The 16,686-nt window shown below is 38.7% G+C and overlaps 3 protein-coding genes and 1 non-coding gene across 5 annotated transcripts; 2 read left to right on the forward strand and 2 right to left on the reverse strand.

Annotated features, from left to right (window-relative positions):
• Positions 1 to 4,116: 4,116 nt before the first annotated feature.
• On the forward strand, positions 4,117 to 9,326 carry chmp5a (charged multivesicular body protein 5a). The gene is made up of 8 exons (XM_069684808.1): positions 4,117 to 4,273; positions 4,660 to 4,764; positions 4,847 to 4,893; positions 5,951 to 6,044; positions 6,137 to 6,208; positions 6,463 to 6,571; positions 7,326 to 7,441; positions 8,864 to 9,326. Exons 1-8 carry the CDS (start codon positions 4,205 to 4,207, stop codon positions 8,912 to 8,914), a joined length of 663 nt encoding a protein of 220 aa, XP_069540909.1. The 5' UTR covers positions 4,117 to 4,204; the 3' UTR covers positions 8,915 to 9,326.
• Positions 9,327 to 10,544: 1,218 nt separating this feature from the next.
• Positions 10,545 to 10,636, reverse strand: trnar-ucu (transfer RNA arginine (anticodon UCU)). Its single transcript is given in 2 exon segments — positions 10,545 to 10,580; positions 10,600 to 10,636. It is a non-coding gene; the product is annotated as a tRNA-Arg (tRNA).
• A 309-nt stretch (positions 10,637 to 10,945) lies between these two features.
• Positions 10,946 to 13,605, forward strand: bag1 (BCL2 associated athanogene 1). The gene is made up of 7 exons (XM_069685190.1): positions 10,946 to 11,051; positions 11,616 to 11,744; positions 11,844 to 11,926; positions 12,010 to 12,123; positions 12,219 to 12,326; positions 12,415 to 12,477; positions 12,557 to 13,605. Exons 1-7 carry the CDS (start codon positions 11,015 to 11,017, stop codon positions 12,644 to 12,646), a joined length of 624 nt encoding a protein of 207 aa, XP_069541291.1. The 5' UTR covers positions 10,946 to 11,014; the 3' UTR covers positions 12,647 to 13,605.
• Positions 13,606 to 13,632: 27 nt separating this feature from the next.
• On the reverse strand, positions 13,633 to 16,326 carry myl12.2 (myosin, light chain 12, genome duplicate 2). Of its 2 annotated transcripts, none has more exons than XM_069684079.1 (4): positions 16,236 to 16,326; positions 14,756 to 14,964; positions 14,353 to 14,514; positions 13,633 to 14,163 (listed from the first exon to the last, which is right to left on the reverse strand). In XM_069684079.1, the coding sequence occupies exons 2-4, from the start codon at positions 14,937 to 14,939 to the stop codon at positions 13,991 to 13,993; spliced, it is 519 nt and encodes a 172-aa protein (XP_069540180.1). In that variant the 5' UTR covers positions 14,940 to 14,964; positions 16,236 to 16,326; the 3' UTR covers positions 13,633 to 13,990. The 2 variants fall into 2 exon arrangements, with proteins under 2 accessions (XP_069540180.1, XP_069540179.1); XM_069684078.1 differs by having other exon boundaries at positions 13,633 to 14,175.
• Between the last annotated feature and the right edge of the window lie 360 nt (positions 16,327 to 16,686).

Raw genomic sequence — 16,686 nt, forward strand, 5'->3', positions numbered from 1 at the left:
ATATTCTACATTTCCTTTTGATAAGAAATCCCATTAAAAAGACCAAAACATCAGAGGCTTTTTCCTACTTAAGGCATTTCCTATGTAGCTACACCTGATTAGATTATCCCTTCACTGATGTCAGAAAGCTTTTAGAATCATCAATGAGCTGCAGTGTTACACAGGATAACATTATCCACCATTATGGATGAACCTGGGTGCTGTATTTCAGATGGATCCAACATACAACACCCTGCTGCTGTAAGTAATGGTAAGACCTTTAAATATGTATCCATTCGCCACTGAAAATAATCCCCAACAAAAAAACAGATCTACTCTTCTTTTGGTAATAATTGCATGAATCTAAAGAGCCCAGCTGTCTGAATATTACTTCAAGTAAAATCCTAAAGTGCACACATCATCAGGGATGTTTCCTGTTACATTTGTTCACATGTAAAAAAGTAGAATAACACCAGATTTACCCTTTAAAAAGAAGAATTAAAGCCTGCGAGACAGTGATTGTCTAAGTGCGAAGATGCCTTTGCAAGATGCCATAACACAATGTATGATATTTGATTATGTATAAATCTCTTTTGTGTATTAAAAAGCAGAATTATAACTCCAACATGTTTTATTTTTGTTGGAGATGAAGAAAAATGTCCAGACAAGATGAAACAAAAGTTCTTTATTATGTAGCTTCATCACATTTTGTTTACCTGACCTGTAAATTCTCCTTCATATAACTCCCTCAAGCATTTGTGGATCAACTGTGCACAGAATGTATCATAATCGTCCTGATTGTTTTGGATTGCATTTTGAGCATTGTTTTAAACTGATCGTGTTTCATGTGAATAGTAGTTTGGTGCTTTGCTGTATTGTACATTTTATGAAGGGTCTATATCTTTCTCACTTTGGCAGTAAACCCATGTAGAATACTTAACGACCTCTCAGGGATCATCCTCTGAAATCCAACTCAACAATCGGAGTGCTTTCTCCGCGACAAGAAGGCCGACTTTGTCGAAACCTCGTCGGCTATTATTACATCTGACACCGCTCCACACCTTTAAACATTTCCAGCTGTGAAGCCTTTTTTTGAGTGGGTAGACGTTGAGATGTGCATTGGGCTGTCATGCTGTCATGTTCTCACCTGGTACATGTGATAAAAAAGGGCAGAGGGCTCAGAGGCAACATGTGACATGAAAATAACATGCCGTATCTACACTACAGGGCTTTTGATGTTAGTTCTTAGTGTAAATCGCTGCATAAAATGTCTTTTTCCCTGCTTTATATCTATGCATTTTTTAATTTAATCACATGGAAATTTCCCTAATGAATGTGATTTATTATTGTCTTGGTTTCCTGATTTATTGTAACATTTAAGGGTCAACGAATCAACCAGAATTCATCAAATCAAAGGCTTTTTTTAAATGTAGAGCAAACCATTTACGTCATTTCCTCTTCCTTCATCTAAATCTGATAATGGGACTGTAGTCACAGCATAAAATGTGTTTTTGTGCCTTGTTTTGTGTGCCTTATCTCTGGCCTCTGACCTTCTGTTTGCTCTAAAAGATAACTGACTTTAAGTTCCCTTTAAGAGTCTGAAAGTGTACCTGGTCATAGCTTACTGCTTCAATTGTAGCATTATATTTAAGCAAGTCTAAGTGAGGAGATCCCACTGTTACATTCTATGTTTCTTATTCCTCTAACGTTGTTGTTTAAGTGACTGACTTGATTGTGTTCATAAGCGAACTATCGGCCCATTCAGCCCGGCTCTGAACTCCATATCTGTATAATGTGCTGCTTCATTATCGATTCATTGCATCTGTTGAAACTTTTGCTGTATTTTTGAGCTTTGAATGTCAAAACATGCTTCACACATGCGCAACTAAGTCACAATAAAGCTGTAAAATGTGATGTGAAAGGTTTCATCCTTCATGATGTCAGGCGGCTTCAATGAAGAGAGATGTCACAAAACTACCACTGAGATTATAAACCCGCCCCCCCAATGACTCATTTTTTCCTAGTGTATTAATTCTTTTCAGACACAAAGTTAGTGTTTCCATGGTGAGCGCACGGACTGAAAGCAGAGGTCCAAGGCTTGTTGCACTAATTGAGAGACGTTTTGTGTTGGTGGCCTTGCAGAGGAATTTGCAATGCATACTATGCATGAGGAGCAAAGGATGTGTTGCTGCTGCTGCTGCTGCCAGGCCTCCATTGGTCTGGGTATACCAGTTTTATTGATCAGGTGAACAGGTTGTATTTTGAAGGTTGGGACAAAGATTGCATCGTTAAGAAGCTCTGAATGCAGCTTAATATCCTATGATTACTCTTATCGACATTCACACAGGTATTATTCGAGTAGTAGAGTAGTGCCTTCTCCAAACACACGTGTAACACCTGCAGGAAACTTGTTTTTATTACAAGCGTGTCCTAAATCAATCCTAAGTCACAATACGAAATAATGATTTTGATTTTAGAACTGTTTCAGCATAAATGCACCACAGCTTTTTACCTGCTGGTGCCCTTTATTCTAATTTCACCTTGACAACTGAGACAGCATGATTCCAACAATGCCTGCAGAGATTCAGCAGAATGGGTTATATTCTGTGCACACCTTCTAACAAACCAACCAATCATGGAGACAGCTCCAAAACGCATGTGATCAACAGGCAGACAGGCACAGTTAGCGGCTAGCTTGTGATCAAAATGGAGAAATTAGCGGACAAAGAGTCAGATACGTCCCTCAGGAGTTATAGTAGAGACTAAAATCAAACTAAAAGAGGGGAAATACTCGATTAAAGATCATCAGGTGGCCAGAAGTGACCAAAAAATATTGTTATAGCAGGTTTCATTTAAAAAAAAAAACCAACACATTATTTTGGAGGACTTTTAGTGTGTTTGTATGTAGGTTTCGAGGACTTTTTGAATAGGAGTTGCAGTGATAAAGACATGATCCCTCACAGGCTTCCCACAAAACCACTCTCAGTTGAGAAAGGAACCAATGGAGAATTGAATATTGTTTTTGCAATTTAGAGCATTTTTTTTTCAAAGGACAGAGGCTTCTCCCACAGTTGACATGTGTCAAAGATGTGCTGCAGCTGACAGGCTGAATGGTGCGCAGGGATTCCCAGAAGTTTGACAGGCAAATTAAATCAATCAGTCCTTGCGTCAACAACAATGTTCAAGATTACTTCAATTTCTTCGTCCCTCTGTCTCTTTCTCTCAGGGTAAGTGCTCTAGAAAGCCATTGCACATTACAGGTTCGGTAATAGGCTCTTAAGTCTAATGAGGCTCTAATAGGCTTCATTGTAAAAAGGATGGGTTATAGGAAACTATAATAGAAATGTTCCACTATTTCAGATATTTTTTATACAAAAATTGTCGGTGTTGTAAAATGTATTTGATTAAAAAAACTAGTAAAAAGCAGGAATGAACAAAATTTTTGTAGCAGAACTTTGTTTCCTTTCTTTTCCTAGTAATTATATTACAACCCTTTAGATTTATGTTGTGACTCATTAGAGGGGGCTGATCTATAGGTTAAGAACCAATCGACTAATTAACAAAAAGCATTAAAGTAATTAAAACCAGCTCTGTAAAATGCCCCTTTAACACTGATGCATCAGTTTTAACAATGTAATTATGCCATGTATAATGTAATAAGTCACAGGGATCATCCAAAGGCACAATGAGAAGCTCTCCTTTCAGATTTAGAGTCTATTTTGCTGTTGTCAACAGCTCTGTACTTTGAGTACAATTTTCTATACAGGAGTTGCATTTGTATTTTAGTATTATTACATTATAGTAGGCTATTACTACTTCTTAAGTAAAGGCCCTGCATACTCCTTCCACCAATGAGGTTCACGGCACCTTTTTTATCATACTTTTAGGTCATTCAACATTTATCTGCACATAGAGGGCCAGGTAAATCAAAATTTTGACTACAAGCCCCATTTAATGGCACTATATCAGCAGTGTGGACGTCTAACAAAGAGTGTCTGATGGGACAAAAGCTTTTCATTACAGCTACAATCCTTCTGCTCGCCACGCGGGGGCAGCCGTGTATCACCGTCCTGATTGGTCACAACTGTTTACGCCAGCCAATGGGAGCCTTCTGCGTCTGAGCCGTTGCTTCCGGGTGTCTACATGAAGAAATCATTTTGCTTTTAATGTTTCTAGTATTTTCTAAGGAAAGCTAACAGCTTCGAGCCCATAAAACGCTTAGAAAATGAACAGAATATTCGGACGTGGAAAGCCGAAAGCGCCTCCTCCGAATCTATCGGACTGTATCGGCAATGTGAGTAGTGTCAGGCGGATGTATTGTTGTTTGTGTCTTTATTATGGGACCTAACGGTATCTCTACTGAGCTAGCATGGCCACAAAAGGGCAGTAAAACCAGCAAATCGTGCTAGTTAGCTATCATGTTAAAGTTATTAAGCACTTTCCACTACTAATAGTATAAATAGTACCTCTTATTTCCGTTCCCCCTGACTTAGGCTGCGTTAAAACGATGTATTTGTTAAACACAGCCGCCCATTAGGTTTAAAGCCCTCCAGCTATGTCCCCTCCTGTTTCCCTTTATCACACAAACAGCACACACGGGCAGGGCATTATTGCACTTTCATAAGTGCTAGGGCGCTGGAAACCATTGCTCCTCTAATAATAGATCTCCTTCTCACTCAGGTGGATGCGAGGGCAGAGTCCATAGATAAGAAGGTTGCCAGACTAGATGCTGAACTTGTCAAGTACAAGGATCAGATGAAAAAGATGAGAGACGGGCCCTCGAAGGTAATACATAAAACGTCTACCTTAGGAATCATGTAGGTTATAAGATGGTTTTGGAAACTATTTTAATTGTTTTTAATTGCAGAACATGGTGAAACAGAAGGCGATGAGAGTCCTGAAGCAGAAGAGAATGTGAGTCCTACAGAGAGATATGAAAACTAGATTCTGACATGCATATTGGCATGGCTGATAATAATAACCAAATGTAGCCAATGACAGGTATATCTGTGTCTATACATCTAGAAATATCCAGATACAGTTCTTTATATCTATACAGAAATGCCTCATATGTTAATGGTATAGCTAATTGCGTTGTAGTCAAGACCACACTTACCGAGACCAAGTCATGTCCGAGACCAAGACAAGACCAAGACATTAAGGGACCATAACCGAGTCAAGACCAAGACCATATATATAAATGAAAAATCTTCACAGAATACAAGGGTATTCTCTTTTTTTTAAATTTAAGTTTGCCTTTAAATAAATGTGTCAGCAACTAACAAAGTCTGAGCATTTCCACTTTTATATTGTAAGGAGGTGTTCAGCAGGTGTTTCATTCATAAAATTGGGAACAGTTCTAAAAATGATGACATCACCTGCCAAACCTGAACCACCACCTCAAAAACATGTCCTTATGGTTTTGGAAACCAAACATAATGACTGACGACTTTGCGGACATCTCTGGTCCGACACATACGCGCAGCCACTCCTCCTGTCGTCTCCATCCGCTCCTACATGTGTTAAGGGTGTCGGGAAGGCTGCGGCTATTAATGGGAAAAAATAAAACTTAACTATAAATGAATTTAAGATATCGGTTGCATTTAGAGAGGGACATTTTCCTGCTAATCACAGTGATGGTGTTAACAAATAAAACAGTGGTGGTCTCGACCGTTCTTGATTAAAAATCCGCCTTGTCCAAGACCGAGACAAGACTGTGTAAAAATGCGTTTAATTCAATTCAGTTCAAAAATCACACATAGAACACTATCATGATCTATTAAATTGAGCGTATCCTTGTTAAACATACTTATATTAGAATAATAGCTGCTTTTTTTCTGATGTTTTAAACACTCAAATATCAACATATATAATACACATTTGGTTTCGTTCTCCAAAGAGCTGTGCTTTAAACAATATACGTGGGCACGATACAAAGGTTCTAAAACCAGCTATGTTTTGGTTTGAACAGGTATGAAGGTCAAAGAGAGCAGCTGGCTCAACAGTCTTTTAACATGGAGCAGGCCAACTACACAATCCAGACATTGAAGGACACCAAAACAACAGTAGGAGAAAAGACTTGAGACAGATTATTCTTCGTCGTTTTTTTCCATTAACTCACTGAAAAACCTTCTACCAATGTTTTTTCTGTCCCCAGGTGGACGCCATGAAGATTGGTGCAAAGGAAATGAAAAGGGCTTATAAGGACGTCAAACTGGATCAGATTGATGTAAGTTTTCTATGTAGCACTTAATGTTTTTTGTCAAGTTCCTTAGTTCTGCTTCAATCGCATGAAGTCTGATTCAGATATCCAACAATAAAATAATAAGACTAGAGACTAAATAAAAACAAACAACGTACATGTTTAAATGTGGCATTATGAGCAAATTTGCCAGTGCAATGCTGCACCTCACATGACAGAATAGGGAGAATAAAATTTAAAAAAAAAGATTTTGGTCATTTAAAGTGTGTTTGGACTTTCAGGATCTACAGGATCAGCTGGAAGACATGATGGAGGACGCCAACGAGGTACAAGAGGCCCTGAGCCGCAGCTACGGCACTCCAGAGATCGATGAAGATGATCTGGAAGCAGGTATATCTGTCTTGGTTATTTATGCATTACCTTCTTGGCAGATACCTTCAACATTAAAGCAACTTAAAATTTAATAAGTCACATCGTTTAAAACAACAGAAATCAAGTGAAATTCATCGATTAAAGATTTCCCACACAGAGAACTAAACTAACTGTGTTTTCAGGCAGTCATCTGAAACCAATAAAGTACAAGTTTGGACATTAAAGAAGCACATAAAGAACTACTGGCATCACTTACTGTCTATTCTTAGAACATGTATTTATCTGTAGCACCCTGTGATCCTTCAGCAGTAATTGATGAGCAGCTGAACCAAATACCTGAAATGCTCTCTGATGAACGAATCACCAGTTGTGTCCTCTAAATCTGTGCAAAGTAGGCTCTACAATTTTATTTGGCATTTGGAATGGGAAAGGCCTTCAGCTATTTGGTCCATAAACTCAGACTTCACAGGATGATTCCCCTGATTTGAGACATGTCTCATGTGACCACATTGAAAGAGACCATTTTCACTTCTGTTATTAAGGGTCGCATTGCACAAGACAAATACAAGATCCAGTCAGTTAGAGAGAAAAGACTTCACATGAACATATTCCTTTTGGTTTCCATGAGTACATACGGATGTTAATAGTTTGGCTTCTTCACAATAGAAAGAACCACAAGAAAAAGGGCTGAAACAAAGCTTAAGACAATTGATTTTCTTTTTATCATCTGCAAACATAAACTAAGGTACAATAAAAATAACTGTGGTTTCAGAGCTGGATGCACTGGGCGATGAGCTGCTGCTGGATGACGACAGCTCCTACCTGGATGAAGCCTCGGCTGCCCCGTCTATCCCCGAGGGGATGCCCAGTGACAGCAAAACAAACAAGGTAACTGTCTCAGAGCTCTGTGGAGCACAGCGATCACTGAAACTGTCATTACACTCAAGACAAGAACTGGAGGACCAAACTTTCTAAACACATGGAAGTTAAATAAATAATCATGCTTAGGATATCCAAGCTTATGCAGTGTTTGAAAACTCCAATATAAATAACAATGAGATTTACGACTATCTAATCCTCTTCCTACTGGTTTCCCCGTGGCATTTTGCAAGTCTGTTCAAGGCACAGATGTCCCTTAAGCTGGTAGACAAAGAGTGCCTTTCTCAAATCACTCCCTACACCCTCTCTCTATGCACTTCTACTCTGTTTGCATGCTTGCGTGGAGGCTGCGACACATTGAGTGCTGTCCAGTACCTCAGAGTGTGGAGTGGGAGTGGGTTGATAAACCCTCCACCAGCGAGTCTGCACCAATGCATGACTTATACCCCTTTCCCCCCGAAATTAGCGCGTTGTCGTGGGTTTTTCAGACCCCGGGAAGACCTGCTTATAGATGCTGCTTGGAAGGAGACGGGTTGTAGCTGAGGTGACAAGGAGTCGCAGAAGTTACAGACGGAGCATAGCATCGATAATTACCCGTGTTTACTGCAGAGTCATTTGACCCGGGTCTGAATGCCGATTGTAACCTTTCCCATTAAGCAAAAAAGGCGGGTGTTAGTGGGCTTTTTGACCAGTGGGAAAAGGGCTTTACTGACCAGGTGCAATGCTGTGTTTTGATCGTCATGAGATGAGAGACGCACCATAAATTAAAGTGTTATTACCCGTACAAACTACTTTAATTAAGATAAACATGAAACAATATGCCAATGTCAACATCTTAAAATTAACGTTATATTCAGGATCTAATAAACCGTTTCCTTGTCTACAAATGATAAAAGTTAAAAAAAATGTATATTAACAGGAACTATTGTATTGTACTATTGTATGACTCTGTCTCACTGGTATTTACGTAGCTTTTATTATTTGTATGACATGAAACAACGGTTAATTCAATCCCCTCACCTAAACGAAGGGTGCTCCATTCAGCTGTGAGTGTGACGTCAAACAGAGTCAGTCGGGAGGGTCCAGTTTGAGAAAGGCCCAGAGTCTAGTCTTATTGTATCAGTACACTTTATAAACTTAAATTTCCTCAAATAATCTGCTCTGAACCTTTTAGCAGCATTTTCAAGTAGCAATACAGTAACTCAAAGTGGCAAGATGTTGAGAAATTAGGCACCAATGTAAGATGTAAAAAGAATTGTAATTAGGGGTCTGAAATGTGGGAAACTGCTGGTCTTTCAAGCTTTTCACAAGCAGCTGTGACTGAATCCTTTTTGTTGAACGTGAACAAGCTGAGAGAATAACAACATTTAAAAAGCTGCCGTGTTTGCCCCTGAATTCACTCCATTAAGTTCTTCCTTCTTTTGTTTTCAGGATGGTGTTTTGGTGGACGAGTTCGGCCTCCCACAGATCCCCGCTACATAAACAAGGGATAGACAAATCGACTGCACTTCAACTGAAAACACTTTTATATGTAGAGTAACATTTATACATGCAAAACCATTTGACCTGAGAACACTACGGTTTTTAAAGCTGTGTTTGGGTTGTGTATTGTTACCACTACCGTGCTAGCATGTGGCCTTGTAACATACTGAACCTTTTTTAAAAGCAGTATACACCTTTTCTTCATCTCATTCTCCGGTCTAACACTCGTCAGTGTCGTTCTTCAGCAGTGTTACCCAGTAATAATTTATTTGACTTTGTTTATTTCTAGGTTTGTGTGTGGTTTAGGCATTACCTTTTTGTTTGAGTTTTAAAAAGTGGAGATGGTTCCCACTGAGGCTGATCAAATATCCGCAGGTTATATGAAACATGCAAAATAAATGTGTGTGATTGATATTGTTGTTTCTTTTTTGATTCTTACCTCATTGGTACCTTTAAGCGGTTGCAGATTGAACTCTATGCACTTACCTGGACATTTACACTGTTGCCCTAGAATTATGCACCCAATTTTGAGGAAGACTACTATAGACATTTGCCTATTAAATATTTGTAAAGGTTCAACCAGAAACGGATTAACTAGCATGGATGCCCCGGGACAAAACTGAGTTGTGGATTCTTTTTTAGCTGAACACACACACATGGTTAAACCAACCAAGCTGTATTCCTGTACTGTTAAACTGCTGTTTCCAAGGTTTGCTGTGTGTAAGTTACTGTTGAATAGTAAAGAAAAACAACAATATACCATTTGAGCATTATACAAACTGCTATAATAATGGCACTAAAGAGGGGGTTAGACTCTGGGAAGTATGCACATTTGCTTTCTTGCCTAGAGTCAGAGGAGAAGATTGATTCCTCCAGACTATTAAATATAAAACGGCAGCTAAAAGACGGTTAGCTTAGCATACAGGTGGGAAACAAGAAACGGCTCAAAAGCTCACTAATTACAACATATATCTTTTGTTTTATCTGTAAACACTAAAGTTAAAAAAGAAACAGTGCTTTTATTTATATATAAGTTGTGTGTCTCATTGTTTGTTGTCTGGTAGATCTGGTAAATTTGTGACATCTCAACTACTATTGATGTAATCGGTACAACTTCATGTTTTCACAGCAGCATAAAATAAAGAACAATCATACAAGGAAAACGAGTGTGCTGCTCCTCAGCCTCGAGCTTTCTACTCTCATCCAGTTAACCCAATAACCAAGCTTTAGTTTGTCTAACAGCCACTGCAGCACAGCGCCTGGTTTGGAGGTTTTAGGTTTGTCTTTTGACGAGAGGAGATAAAAGTTTAAGTATAATTATAACATACAAGAATATTAATAAAGGAACTGAAAGAGTTTATTATGTAAAGTGTGCAAGAACTTACAGATTCTGGTGGGACTCGAACCTACAACCTTTGACCTTTAAATCTATTTTTATTTCTTGAAAATAAATAAAACTGTACACATAAACATATAGTTGAGGGTGAAACTCCGTTGTAAATTGTTTACCCAGGATGAAGACGTCAACATGTCATGGTCACGTGATAGTTGTTTTACATGTCGGGAAACGTTGTTCAATGCAATGTTCTTTGGAGATGAAACAGGTCAAGAGAGTACCCTGTCAAAATCCCGACTCTGGTGGGACTCGAACCCACAACCTTTGAATCACTTCACAAGCGTTTAACTAGAAGTCCAATGCGCTATCCATTGCGCCACAGAGCCAGTTGAAAGTTCAGTGTATACACAATTCCTTTTTATATGCCACTCTATATAAAAGGTGTGACTTTGTGACTAATTTTTGCAAAGTTTGCCTACAGCTCTTTAAATATGAACCATAGTAAGGTATTCAAAGCAAAATGATGTAAAAACTAACAATATTTTTTTAACTGTGTGTGAGTGTTAAACACTTTCCGCTGTTACAGTTCCGTTATTAGAAGATACATTATTATGTAAGATTCATTATGAAGTAAATCAAGTAAAATATGAAAACCCTTGAAGAACAGAAGAACGGTTTCCGGTGTGTCCCGGAAGTAGTTAGCATCCAGCAACTGTAGCCTGCTGTGTGATTCATGTTGTGATTAAAGGACGCTGTAAACCAAAATGTCAGAGCAAACGATAACAGTGACAGTTGCATACGGTAATAACATTTTGTATGATGTTACAAGATTATTGATAGGAAATAGAAAGACGTGCAAATGTAAGTTAGTATCCCTCGAACATCGCTCGAGTAGCTAGGAAATGGATGGCTAATGTAGCTAAGTTAGCTCTCACATTTGCGAGTACCGGTAACTACGGTACAGTCGATAACGTTGACTTAAGTTTAACACTTTTTATGCCTACATACGGGGTAGAATTCTGAAAAAACATCGCCCTCGAATTAGTCTATTACAGTCAGATTTGATTTATGAATGCCTTTTTTGTAATCTGGCAATCAGTTTTTATGTATATGTTTGTCTAAAAATAGATTTACACTGGATTTTTCCAGTAACATCCAGTGTATGTTGAAGTACTTTGCCAACATAAAGTCATCAGTTTTAAGAGTAACATTTTCTGACTACAATCAGTTTAAAATAATAAAATCCCCATTTACATCTAAGAAATCCACATTGTTCTCCGATGTTTAGATACTAATTTCCTCATAGGGAAGTATTTATTGTGATATTTTCAGAGTTGCAGCCATTATTTCTCTCTCCCCATTCAGGATCTACGAAGCACAGCATCACATTAACGGGCCAGGATGATGGCAAAGGCCCCACAGTCAAAGATCTGGCAGATGCTCTCACACAAGCTACTGGAGTTCCCCAAACCTCACAGAAACTCATCTTTAAAGGTATCCTGTTCTCCTTACTCTTTATTCACAGGCAAGTGAGTTTGAACGTCACATTATAAATCTAACTCTTACCTCGGCTTGTCCATCCCGGAATTCCAGGAAAATCTCTGAAGGACATGGAGGAGAGTCTGACCAGCTATGGAGTAAAAGAAGGCTGCAAACTGATGATGATTGGCAAGCGGGTAAGGCTGTTCTTTACATGTATTATGTCTTTGATGTTTGACCGAATATATTTTATTAAATACTTACATTAATCTACGAACAGAACAGTCCTGAGGAAGAGGTTGAACTAAAGAAGCTGAAAGACATTGAGAAGTCTGTCGAACAGACGGCAAAAAAATTGGAAAAGGTTGACGGGGAGTTGACTGGACTCAAGAATGTAAGCAATCATGGGTTTTTAAGATGTTTTTAAGATGCTTAATATTGCATGCATTAGCTATTTCTATTTACATTTTATCACTCATTTTTCCACAGGGCTTCTTGGCCAAAGACCTCCAGGCAGAGGCGCTGGGTAAACTTGACCACAGAGTGAAAATAGCATCTGAACAGTTCATGAAGATCCTGGAGCAGATCGATGCTATGGTGAATTATTTTTCTGTATATGTTAATTGTTCTTGTTAATGTTGTTTTTTCTTCACATCTAACCCTGAACTGTCACGTCTTTTAACAGAGTCTCCCTGATAATTTCAATGACTGCAAAATTAAGAAAAAGGGACTTGTAAAGACAGTGCAGGTAAGACCTTTTTCTGTGTCACTCAAATCACTGAGAATACTGAGCAAGATTATAAAGTGGGATTCTTTTCCATCTATAGGATTTCCTGGCACAATGCGACAAGATCGAGGCTTGTATATCAGACCACCTCTCAAAGATCCAGTCGAAAAATCTTGCTCTGGCAGAGTAGAGCTGAAGAGTCTCCCATTATCTCACCTATACATTGCTCTGTGAGCAACTGCAAAGTGTACAGAAATTGTGGAGCAGCTCCTTTTCTATTTATTGTTGGCGTGGTGTGTGTATAAGAGAGCTCTCATCCCAGATGTGAAGAGGAGGATCCTGGGTACATCTGGGATACGTTCTCTGGGTTCAAGACAGATATGAAGTGCTCCTTCTAACCACAGACATACTATGATGTGGCAAATGTTTATCCCCTTAAAGCATCCAAAACTTGTGCTGAATGTCTGTCAGAATTATCCATGATGTCAAAAAACTGTCACCAGTTTATCACCCAGTACCTCACAAACTCTACATCAGAGAAATGTGTTTTCTTTTTCTTCTAATTGTGATGTGGAGTGTTTATGAAGGTTTTTACACACGTGGCTAAAAGTATGTGGACACCCAAACAGCAAGCACCAATCTGCTATGCTTTATAATCTCTGCTCCTCTGGAAAGGTCATTCAAAGGATTTTGGATCCTGGCTGCAGAGATCATCGGTGACATCAGGTGCTAATGTTGTAAGATAAAGCCAGGCTTATCATCTGTGTTGCATGTCAAGTGTCTTAATTGTAACGCTTGTTGTCAGGTTATACTTAACTGAATATCTCTGTAGCATATAATTAATTCAATAGCATTAGGTATGAATATAAATTTACACTGTTTCATAGATCTATGGTTTTAAACATAAAAGGAGAAAATAACATTAGTTTCAACCCAAGCCCTAAGAATAGCCAAAGAAGTACACAATTCTGTTCACACACTTTTGGCCATATAGTGTCTATTTTCTATCCTAAATTGAGTCAGCACCATTTGTTTAATCCAGTGATTCCTCCTGTGTAATCATGCATCTTTGAAAAACTTGTGAACTGTGGAATTGCTTTAAACCAACTCTGATGTATCTGTTTTGGTTTGTTTTAAAATAAAACCTATTTGGAAAAATCATAAGAGAATCTGTGATTCATCTCAGAACATAATTTAATAAGCAAATTTCCTTCAAATACACAATATAAATACAGCAAAACCAAAACCAGTCATGTTATCAGACTCCATGTTTCAGTTTATTTCCAGCTTTCCCATGAGAGCTTATACAGACCCTTTAGTGGTGTTTTCACAGATGTGCAAAATGAGCTTTGAGAGTAGGGTAGAGGAGTTGGAGGGGGGTCCAACAAGCAGCTTAAACAAATGACCTTCAGTGAGCTTTACCACAGTGAAGCTTATCATGAGCGATATAACTGGATATAGCTGTTCTAAGTGACGACCCATTAAAGACACACATGATGTACAGAATAAATCTCGTCCAGAGCAGCTTCGGTCACTAATCATCTTTGTCCTTAGCGCCATGCTTTAGGATGCGTGTGAATGCTACGTAGTTGAAGTTGCCTTTCTTGTCAATGGGCGCCTCTCGGAAGAGCTCGTCCACTTCTTCATCTGTGAATCTGTCACCCATCGTAGTGAGCAGCTCCCGCAGGTACTCCTCCTGGATCATACCTGCATGACATTCTTTTTTTTAATTCCAGCAAAACAGAAGTCAACGACCTAGAACATTATGCAAACAAGGATTCTGCTTTTACCATGAAATCAGCACAACCAAATGAATTATATACTTCTTATAAAACATGTGCTAACAGCATTTGGTCTGTGGACACTGAGAAGAGCACTCAGAAAAATTGTACCCACCTGTGCCCTCCTCGTCAAAGCAGGCAAAAGCATTGCGGATCACATCCTCAGGATCTGTGCCGTTCAGCTTCTCTCCAAACATAGTGAGAAACATGGTGAAGTTGATTGGCCCAGGCGCTTCATTCATCATTGCCTCCAAGTACTCATCTGTGGGGTTCTTACCTGGGAGATGATCAAAGTCATTAGGATTAATGACACTCACTATAACCCACTTCCCACACTGGTAGCACACTGGCTTTATAGAAACAGGTGCTACCAGTGTGGGAAGTGGGAAGTTTCTTCATTGCTAATCTTTGTTAAATATCATCTCAAAAAACAATTTGCTTCTTAGTGAAACTACCTTTAGGACTGTTTTGAAAGCTAACATTAGTATTCCAAGTCTTAATGTTTGTGTTACATTTACCTAATGAGGCCAGCATGTCATGAAGGTCTTCTTTGTCAATAAAACCGTCCCTGTTTTGGTCGATCATGTTGAAAGCCTCCTTGAACTCCTGAATTTGAGACTGGTCAAACATAGCAAACACATTGGAGGTGGCTCGCTGAGGACGCTTCTTGGTGTTCTTTCCCTTGGCCCTTTTGCTCGACATGTTGGCGGTTTGTAGGTCCCCCCTCCTGTAATACAGAGGATATGAAGGCTGTTAACTAGAGCTTAACAACATCATCTAAAAATAATCACAAATCCACATCACTATTGTGACATTTCTCGTGATAAAAATAAATGCTAGTATGATAGATATACATAAGACCAGAGCGATGTAGAGGTTTTATGTGGCTATAATTTTCTTTAGCATTGAAACTGCAGTTAGAATATGAAGGTCTTCTGAATAATTTGACACAAAACTGAAGTTTGTTTGAGATTTGTCCAGCAATCTCACATTGTTTTCAATAATTTAACTTACGGTATCTAACTAAGACGAGAGAGGTGTAGAGGCTTTGTGTGGCTTTACCTTTACCTTTGACCCTTAATTGACAATTTTCTGACCTGACGAAAAACATATTTGTTTGTCCAGGTTTGCAAGGTTTTTAAGAAACTGTGAATTCCAAAATGTGACGCTTTATCCTGATCATCCTGTTTCTGATCTATTAGGCATTGAGTATCCAACCAGTATCCTTTCAGTTTCAAGTATCGTTTCTGTATCGAGTATTGTGATACTGAACTTGGTATTGGTATCAAAGTCAAAATGTTGATATCGTGACAACACAAATTCTCTCTTTATTCTCATGAATAGTTTCTTAAAATATCGCTCAATGAATCCAGGCTATGATGTCAGCAGAACAAGCCTATTAATTCTTGCCGGGATAATCTGAGTCATGAGTCATGAGCTTTTGTTTTGAAATTAAAGCAACGAGATTGGAGGGTAGAAACAAATAAATAATCAAATTTCAGTTTGTACAACTTAGCTGTTCTTTCATAACTTACAGAAACTTCTGTTTGTTTATTCGATTTAGAAATAAATCAAGACAGAATTAAATGTATTCATGGTAAGAGACGTCCTATGAAATGGATTATGTGTCAATATCTAGTTCACTCTCATAGTGTTTGCACAACATATGTTGATAGCTTTAGCCTGCTACACACTATAGCTGAGAGCAATAACTGGAACACATCCATGAAATACTTATTGAGGTGATATTTTATTTTTTAGCGTTGAAACACATCTTTGTTTCGTAAAGTCCTTCACAAAATACAGGTCAGTTATCATTGGTTTAGCATTTCATCTATCAGCTAGCATTACTAAGCTAGCTAGCCCAGTGTTGACCTTAATAACTGACTTACCTGAGTAGCTTCAGCGAGCTAACCGAGACCAATTCACAGGTAAAACAATAACTGAATGTGCACAAAAATCAAAGGCAAAAACGCCGCAGCTAAAGAAATCACCTACCTTGACGAAAACAAGCGTTACTGACAAAACGCTGTGCACACAGCTACCAGAGGAGCATCCACAGGCTGAAGAAGAGGAGAGGAACCATCAATGTTTTATTTCCTCTTTCCCGAACTGACCAATCAGAGCCGAGCAGGGAGGAGCCAACGGTCTGGAACGTTCCATGTTATTTTCACGTCTACCTGTTTGCTTATTTCATGTTGATGAGCACGTTTAATAGTGTAAAATAGACCTACATGTTTATATTTAGAATTGTTAGACTCACACAACTAAACAAGAACAGCTCTTAGTTTGACAATGAATATTTTTTACTTTACGGCAATACTGTAGTTTATATGCTACACCACCAGGTGGCAGCAATTAACAGCGAACACGAGAACTGCAGTGCCCAGTGTCACTACCAGGTTTATTTAGTTGCGATTCTGCATGTCATTACTCAACTATGTTTGAC

This window comes from Semicossyphus pulcher, unplaced genomic scaffold (genome assembly GCF_022749685.1).
Source record: "Semicossyphus pulcher isolate SPU_LCO1_2020_fin unplaced genomic scaffold, fSemPul1.0.p SCAF_7, whole genome shotgun sequence".
Lineage (NCBI taxonomy): Eukaryota > Metazoa > Chordata > Actinopteri > Labriformes > Labridae > Semicossyphus > Semicossyphus pulcher.

Bases quoted from the DNA above. Each gene is read 5' to 3' on its own strand.
- chmp5a (XM_069684808.1), top strand. From the start codon at position 4,205: ATGAACAGAATATTCGGACGTGGAAAGCCGAAAGCGCCTCCTCCGAAT. The intron at 4,274-4,659 runs GTGAGTAGTGTC...CTTCTCACTCAG, and splicing joins TATCGGACTGTATCGGCAAT to GTGGATGCGAGGGCAGAGTC. The intron at 4,765-4,846 runs GTAATACATAAA...TTTTAATTGCAG, and splicing joins TGAGAGACGGGCCCTCGAAG to AACATGGTGAAACAGAAGGC.
- bag1 (XM_069685190.1), top strand. From the start codon at position 11,015: ATGTCAGAGCAAACGATAACAGTGACAGTTGCATACG. The intron at 11,745-11,843 runs GTATCCTGTTCT...CCGGAATTCCAG, and splicing joins ACAGAAACTCATCTTTAAAG to GAAAATCTCTGAAGGACATG. The intron at 12,124-12,218 runs GTAAGCAATCAT...ATTTTTCCACAG, and splicing joins AGTTGACTGGACTCAAGAAT to GGCTTCTTGGCCAAAGACCT.
- myl12.2 (XM_069684078.1), bottom strand. From the start codon at position 14,939: ATGTCGAGCAAAAGGGCCAAGGGAAAGAACACCAAGAAGCGTCCTCAG. The intron at 14,515-14,755 runs GTAAATGTAACA...ATCATCTCCCAG, and splicing joins TGACATGCTGGCCTCATTAG to GTAAGAACCCCACAGATGAG. The intron at 14,176-14,352 runs GTGGGTACAATT...ATTAAAAAAAAG, and splicing joins CTTTGACGAGGAGGGCACAG to AATGTCATGCAGGTATGATC.